General features: G+C 37.9%; 1 protein-coding gene across 2 annotated transcripts in view; it reads right to left on the bottom strand.

Annotated features, from left to right (window-relative positions):
* The window catches only part of LOC122064363, a 66,087-nt gene that overhangs the window by 23,703 nt on the left and 33,877 nt on the right, over positions 1-8,507 (bottom strand). For both annotated transcript variants that reach the window (XM_042628078.1, XM_042628079.1), the window contains exons 9-13: positions 6,698-6,779; positions 6,396-6,569; positions 6,266-6,319; positions 5,994-6,086; positions 5,847-5,912 (exon numbers count right to left, since the gene is read on the bottom strand). In XM_042628078.1, coding sequence (XP_042484012.1) covers positions 5,847-5,912; positions 5,994-6,086; positions 6,266-6,319; positions 6,396-6,569; positions 6,698-6,779 — 469 coding nt within the window. The remainder of the gene's footprint in view (positions 1-5,846; positions 5,913-5,993; positions 6,087-6,265; positions 6,320-6,395; positions 6,570-6,697; positions 6,780-8,507) is intronic.

Here is an 8,507-nt window from a genome sequence, read left to right as displayed (position 1 = left end):
TGTGTTCTCAGTATTGGTGGAATCAGACACAGAGAATGGGAAGGGAAGAAGAAAGATGGGGAAGGAATAGGATCCTTCGGCTCTGATACCAAGTTGATGGAGAACCCTTAGGGAAGGGAGGGGAAATCAGAGTAGAGATGGGGAAAAGGAGATCACACTCACATATTCATTCAATAATCAAATTGCTCTCTAAATCTTCAGTCGATTACAACCAATATATAGAAAAATAGGAACATGAAATTCGAAACTTAACTGAAATGGAAACTAGCCTAAATTAGGAAACAACAATAAAAAGGAAACCAAAGCAAGGAAATAAATTCTACTCCTACGTTCAAGTCTGGAAACTAAAAGCATGAAATAAAATACTAGGTAAACTACTAATTTTATTTCCAACCCTTGTTGGACCAAAACCCTGGGCTGGACCGGTTCTTCTTGGCTCTTGGCTTCCAAAGCCGGTCATGCTGGTCCAACCAAGAAAGGGCAGCCGTATCTGCATCATTAGGACATTATTTTAGATACATATATTTAGGATAGTAGTTAGAATTAGATCACAACCATTAATAGGTTCACTTTCGCATTATTAAAAGAAAAAAAATAAAGTGGTTGCTCTCCCTGAGTTCGACCCGGAGCTACACTGATCCGTACGCTTGCGGTTACATTTAAAATCTCAAACAAGGATCAAGGCTCTGATACCATGTAAAATAGATGAGAGAGAGAGAGAGAGAGAGAGTCCTGCAACTTATGCGTCCTGCGACTTATGCAAGGGTGTCCCAATTGTGTTTGGGGTTACCCAATTCTTTTCTTTATATAGAGCTCAAATCAGCTATTACAAGTCCTACTAGGAATAGGAATCCAAAACAAAATAAAAAAATAGCACAGACTTACTAGCTTCTAACTTGGACACCAATCCTAGTTGGACTAGGAAAACACCAAGGGAGGAGCCTGCGACTTGCCCAGGACTCCTCCTCCTTTTAACGATAGACTTTTAATAACTACCAATTTGATATCCATTAGTAGTCTTACTAAGGACCTAAACTGTAAAGTAACTTTTTTTCCTTCCCACTGCATTTTCCAAGATCTGGTAAGGGGAAGACGATTGGATGTAGTAAGGTGCAGGGTGGTCTTTATTTACTTGATGATGGTTGTCTCCCTAAGGTTGCAGAATCAACTACTCCTCATCAGCTACCCTGTCTCTTCTGAATTGAATCAATGGCACTGTTGTTTGGGAAACCCACCAATTGGGACCTCATCACTTTTATTTTTGCATTTAGTTAAAACATGTACTAGGGATGAATTCTTTTGTGAAGTCTGTACTCTGGCTAAATAGACTCGTTCCAATTATTTACCTTTAAAAAAAGAATCTCTTCTATTTTTCATTTGTTTCACTCTAATGAACGGGGTCCATCTCATCGAACATTTATTTATGGAAAAAGATTGTTTGTGTCCCTTATTGACTGTCACTCTAGAACTACTTGGATTTACATGATGCAAACCAAAAGTGAAGTGTTCAATTGTTTTCAATGATTTCATAAAATGATTCAGACTCATTTCAATGCCACTCTGAAAATTCTCCATAGTGATAATGGAAAAGAGTACATGGACGGTCAGTTTCAAAAATACCTAGCCGATCATAGGATACTTCATCAAACAAGCTATGTTGATACTCCTGCTCAGAATGGGGTGGTTGAACGCAAAAATAGGCATTTGCTAGATATTGCTTGAGCCATAATGTTTGCTAGACAGGTTCCATCTCAGTATTGGAGTGATGTCCTCACAGTAGCCTACCTAATCAATCACATGCCAACACGTGTCTTCAACCCTCGAACTTATGTTGAGGTTCTTCAAGGGATTACATCCTTCCTGATTCCTCCAAAGACTTTTGGGTGTACCTGCTATAATAAGGATCATTATTCACCAGGGAAATTGAAACCTCGAAGTACAAAGTGTATCTTTTTGGGTTACTCTCGTACACAGAAAGGATACAAGTGTTACCATCCTCTTGCCCAACGTACTCCTACCTGGCGTACTATAGTAACAACGGATATTGTGTTCCAGGAATATGTTGGTTACTACTCAGCATCACCTCTTTAAGAGGAGTCTAGTATTACTAGTAAAGAAGAGACGACTCTAAATCTGCTTGCTTCACCAGTGTACCCATCATCTTCACCTCAGGATCCTCATGCTCCACAAGATAGTGAGGGGATAAAGCCTATGATAGAGACTCTTGTCCCTAATGTTCCAACTCAAGGGGAGATTCATATTGTTCCAACTCAGGGGGAGATGACTCCAGTTCAGAGAACCATTGGTGAATTTCAGAGAAACTGATGACTCTACTCTTTAAGATTATCGTAGGGGCAACTTCAGACCATCACACTACTACAGTACCCTTACACATCCTACGCTAGCCTAGGATGCAGAACCGACTGAGCCTCCTAATTCAGGTATACTTTCTCCTTCTGACCAACCTATCACCCTTAAAAAAGGCACTATGATCTGTACTCAACACCATATATCTCATATTGTTTCATATGATTCCCTTTCTCCATCCTATCGTGCTTTTGTGTCCTCTTTCATCTACTTATATTCCCAAGAATTGGTAGGAAGCTCTTGTAGAAAAAAAAAAAAAATGGAGGCCACAATGGAGGAAATGGATGACTTAAAAAGGAACGATACATAGGACCTGTGACTCTTCCACCTGAGAAGAGACTTGTTGCCTATAAGTGGGTTTTTGTGGTAAAACAAAAGATCTGCGGTTCTGTTGACAGAAGCAAGGCAAGGCTTGTGGCTAAAGAGTTCACTCAGACATATGGAATTGACTACCAAGAGACGTTTGCACCAGTTTCTAAGTTAACCTCTGTGCCAGTGTTACTCTAATATGTTGTGAACCTAGGATTGGAACTCCAACAACTTGATGTAAAGAATGCTTTCCTTTATGGAGAGCACGATGAGTAAGTTTATATGGATATTCCACCAGGTTTCTCTAGCACAAGAACTCACTGCAAGGTCTGTAAGTTGAAGCATGCTCTCAATGGGTTGAACCAGTCACTTTGGGCATGGTTTGGCAGATTTCACAAGGTTATAACATTTGTGGGTTATAAAGCAGAGTAATACAAACCACACAATGCTAATGAAGAGGTTTGGTGAAAAAGTTACTATGCTCATTGTCTATATGGATGAAATCGTGGTAACAGGAAATGATAGTACTGAGATTGATCATATCAAGGGTTTTCTGGGCAGGGAATTTGAGATAAAGGATCTTAGAAAGTTAAGGTACTTTCTTGGGATTGAAGTTTCCAGGTCTTCAAAAGGCATCTTTCTCTCGAAGAAAGTACATCCTTGATCTCTGGTTATTGAACCTTCGTAGGACGGAATCTTGTCACTTGGCGCAGCAAAAAGCAAAATGTGGTGGCTAGATTTAGTACTGAAGCAGAATTTCATGCCATGGCACAAGGGATTTGTGAGTTATTATAGTTGCCTACACTTTCAGATGATATTGGTGTACCTATTCGTCTTCCTATGATGCTTTATTGTGATAATAAGGATGGTATCAATATTGCTCATAATCCAGTACAGCATGATCGAATCAAACACGTGGAGATTGATAGACACTTCATCACAGAGAAGTCGGATGCTGGTTTGATTTGTGATCCTTTTGTGAAGCCTGGTGATCAACTAGCTGATGTGTCCACTAAAGGCTGGTTGGAAAGCTGTTTCATCCTAGTTTAGTCAAGTTGGGCATGCGACACATCTATGCACCAACTTAAGGGCGAGTGTTAGAATAAAAATAAGTGTGCCGCAAGGGCACATCGGGGCTTTCGCCCCTCCAGTGACCTTAGTTAGAGTGGGGTGGCTGGATGGGGGGTTTTCTTTTAATTATTTTTTATTTTCTGTTTTGTACTCCCATTATGACTCTATCATGATTCTATATTATAAATAGAGGACTTGTGTGATCAGTTAAAGACACACAAGCATTCTCCCATTCATCCTGTTAACAAGTTCATTATAAATAGAGAGGTTTGTGCTCATTATTGGCACAAGTAATATTTTCCCAAAATTCAACACTGACTACAGGTTTTGGAAATTCTTTTGTTGTCTGATTGGCTTGAGACAAATAGACATACAATTATGTTTGAATTGTAGTGTTCTTCTATTCCTGTGAAGGCTCACACTAGATCTGTTCTTATTAAATTCAAAAAATCAGAATGAATAGAGATATGTCAATTCTGGATAGTTTGTTTCTTGAAATCTAAATAGCTATGTACATAGCATTGGTTTTATTTTTGTCATCAAGTTACACCCTCAGGCATTTTCTATGTCATCTTGATCCACCCCCACTTCTAAGAATAGATCAACAAGGTCAAACATGCCACATTTCCTCAGGAACCTCAGGAAATGGGTCCAACTGTCTTAAGAAGAAGGGCAGTGAAGTAGAACGGAACAAATAGACTGGCATCTTCTGCATCTTGTCTACACAGGAAACACAAATTGGTTAGCTAAAGTTTCTACAGAATAGGTGAATCAATGAAAGAATATTCCACTAATGAAACGCATGGGATATTTGAGGGGATGCTGGAAAATGCATGAACCACAAAGGCTGCCTCTATGAGACGCATGAGCAAATAATGGAAAAAACAGATCTAATGGAAACGATATCTTTCTGATTAGTAACTAAAGCCACTAATTTCCATTCAAGTAATCCACCGTAACATAATCTAGATAGCTTTCTAGGACGTATGAAGTTAAATTGGAAGACAGATTAAAATGCTGCGAGTGTAACCAAGCCACTTTTGACTTTTAACTCTCACCTTGACCAACACCTACATTATGCAACATATTATATAAATAGTTGTCATGGCGTCATGGCAACCCAAGGTGGTGGAGAGACGGATAATCGATTTGGCGGTGAATCGTCCGCTATGGCGTTGCCATGGCGATCAAATCGCCCATGTGTTATTTTTTATTTCCCCTATTTCTAAAGTTATTTTGTATGTTATAATATATACCCTATGACATAAAAAACCAATCAATATTAATCAATATCAAGTCATAAAAATCAACATAGTCACACTCACATCAAGTCATAAAAAATCAACATGACTTATTGACATTTAGAGAAATGCTCTTTTTCTATAATAAGTTTTATTGGTCAAATGATTTTATTTTTCGATGAGACTTTTTGTATTAGGTATAATGCAAAGCTAGCTTTCCAACAAGTCTAAGATTACTTAATTCTGAGTTTTTATGACAAAGTTATGTTCCGGTCAAACTTATTTTAAAGTGCGGAAATGTTGTTAAATCGCCTAACGGAAAATAATTTCATTGACATCAAAACAAAAGATTATTTTACCGGACTTTTGGTTTTTAGCAATGTTTTACTATGATAAGATTTATAAAATTTTCAGAATTGAGAAAAACCTTAGCATTCGAAAGTTGAAAATCGCCCTACAACCACAAATCCAGTTTTGTTCCTGGACCGGGTTGACTTTTTATCCTTTTGGAATTTTATTTTTAAACCATTTTTATTGGATTCAAATAGGGGTTATTTGCTTATTTATGAATTATATCTTAAGTAAATGAAATTCAAATGGTATTTGGAATAAATAACGGTAAAAAATATAAGGCGGTATACAGTGCAATAAGGCAACAGTCGCCTAGGCCCCAAACAAATCTCGTGGACGCCTTGCTGGCGCCTTGACAACTATGATTATATATAGCATGATGATATTCTAGCCACAGAAAGGACAAACTCATTGCAGCTACATCTTCCATGGTACCAAACATCAATACTGATAGCATATAAAATTTAATGGGACCTAAAACATTTGGGGATGCATAAGTTCTCTCACCACAGCGGCCACCAAGTTTCCGGGAGAGATTGCAAGACCAAAACATGAATCAGATACATAAGGAAGCTGTAAAAAAAAATTCCTCATTAGGTAAAAGAACGATAACAAGTTTGAAAGAAAAGAAAACCAGGAAAAAGTACATCATACATCGAGAGAGCTTCTAACACCCAAAGGATTTGAAGGAAAGGGCACTTCTTTCAAAGAGCCACCTATTAAAATCCAGCTACGTGCAGAATTTTCCTATAACCATTAATGCCCATCAGCAGTGCATGAAACAAAAGTGAATAGAACAGAACACAGAATATTTAACATTCCATGTAATCAAGTCTTGTACAAGATATGCAAACATTGGACAAACAAAATGAAAACAAATATTATGAATAACAACCATCAACCTACTGATTCATGTACTTTAATACCTGGCTAGAACTGTACAAGCAGCGGCCATCAAAAGCCCAGGCTAGACCTGTAACCTGAAATAAATTTGCAAAACATGTCAAACATCACCAAGTTGAGATGTAAGAAAGCTCAATACTACTCATAACTCACCACTTTCCCATGCACATCATACGAGCCAACATGTTCAAATTCACATCTGAATATATCAAAGATCCATACTTCCAATGATCCAGATCCTCTGCCAATTGCTATTTGCATTTTGTATGGAGAATGTACAGGCAGAGTCAGTGAAAATGTCGAGACTGGTGCGGAAGTAACAGGTAGCTATTTACAAGACAAAATTAACATACAGATATATCAAAAAAAAATTCTTTTTTTTTTTTTTTTTGGTTGAATAGATATATCAATTAACTACCAACAATTTTTTAAGAGTACTGATAAGAAATTGTTACCTCCTTCAACAAGGAAAAGGAAGCATGATTAACCTCTGATGACTTGAATAATTGGTCAGTATCCCCCATCCAGATCTTAACCCTGAAAAGGAAGTGAAAAAATGATAAAGTGAGAGGAACCAGTCATACATAGTACAAAAAAGCATGAAAAAACTTACCCAAAGAAAAAAGCTCTATTTGTGTTAAGATATTTTTTATTTTTATTGCTGCAGTGGTATTGGAGCCTGTGTAAATACACTAAGGCTCCATCTGGTCTCAGGGGAAAGGGAAGGGAAGGAAGTGAAATCTGTTCCGAAAAGAAAAAGGAAAGGTTCATAGTCATGACTGTATAACCTACCTAAACTTCTTACTAAATATTTTTCATGTGTTCTTTATTTTACTTCTCAAATCAAAGGGATTTGGTTGCAGAGGAAAGTAAAATTTAGAATGTTTTGGAGTTAGTGAACAATAATGTGAGATAATGATCACAAAAGTTTCCACTTTAGTATTGATTTAAATTCACTTCCCTTCCTTTTATTTCCCCTCCCAGAAACCAGTCACTGATATACACAAGCCCTTCTTTTCACCCTAGAAAGCCTCTCTCTCCACACCATGTTATAGGAAATATATTATAGTTATCTCAAAGTCATTCAGTTGAGTTCAATGGATGTAGAAAATAATCTTATGTCGAATTCATCATCAGTCATTGTACAGAAAATAGAGTAAAATTGCAGATAGAAATAGAGAAAAGGGAGGCAAGAAACATATGATAATAGCCCCAAGGCTGAATCCAACAAGCAATTCATTTTAAAGAACATAACACAGCATCATACCATACTGCTTCCAGGCATAGTTGTCAAGGCATCATCTCAGCGTCCAGGTACCGTTTTCTGGAAGGTCGCATGGTTGCCTAGGCACCTTGTTGGTGTCGCCTTGAAATTCTTTTCCCCTCCACCAATGTTTAGGGTTGCCTAGACACCGTGACGAATATGCTTCCAAGAAGGCAAGAACAAAACAAGAAAAAGGGAGGGACAGAGAAAATGAAAGGCTCCATATTACACCTTCCACCAAGGAACCAAAAAGAGCAGGCTAAACACAACTACCAAAATGAGAATGCCCCAGCTCAAAACATGATCCAGAAATATACAAAAATAGAACACCTCAGTTTCTGGGTAGCCTACCCCTGTGCCTTAGAAAGACAGTCCTCTCTAACTGATCACTCACGAAAAGGAGTGCAATGTTCCAGCTTCGCAAAATCTACCAAAATATTTCAGTTTCGCAGGCTGTCAAACTGAAACATCCTGCTATATTGATGAAGTGCAATGTTTTGACTGAAATTCATTTCGCCGAAATATTAGACGAAACAGTACAAAACCTTTATTATAAAGGTATGGTTCCACATTCGTGAACTTCGACAGGTTTTCACCACAAAAGGGGTTTTTTACCTGATTTTGACATTTCTTGGCCAAATCATTGTTGTACAAGTGATGCAAATACAGCTGCACTTACCTAGTTGGACCAGCATGACCGGCTTTGGAAGCCAAGGGCCAAGAAAAACCGGTCCAGCCTAAGGTTTTGGTCCAACAAGGGTTGGAAATAAAATTAGTAGTTACTTGTCTTTTATTTCATGCCTTTTATTTTCCAGATTTAAATGTAGGAGTTAGGATTTCTTTCCTTGCATTGGTTTCCTTTTATGGTTGTTTCCTAGTTTAGGTTAGATACTATTTTAGTAGAGTTTCTAATTTCATGTCTTCCGATTTCCAACAAACAAATCCCCACTGCCTTTCCTTTTTCCCTCTTTGCCTCAATTGAAACCCACCCCTACTAGGGT

This window comes from Macadamia integrifolia, unplaced genomic scaffold, assembly GCF_013358625.1.
Source record: "Macadamia integrifolia cultivar HAES 741 unplaced genomic scaffold, SCU_Mint_v3 scaffold1628, whole genome shotgun sequence".
NCBI lineage: Eukaryota > Viridiplantae > Streptophyta > Magnoliopsida > Proteales > Proteaceae > Macadamia > Macadamia integrifolia.
This window is presented reverse-complemented; position numbering and strand designations above follow the sequence as displayed.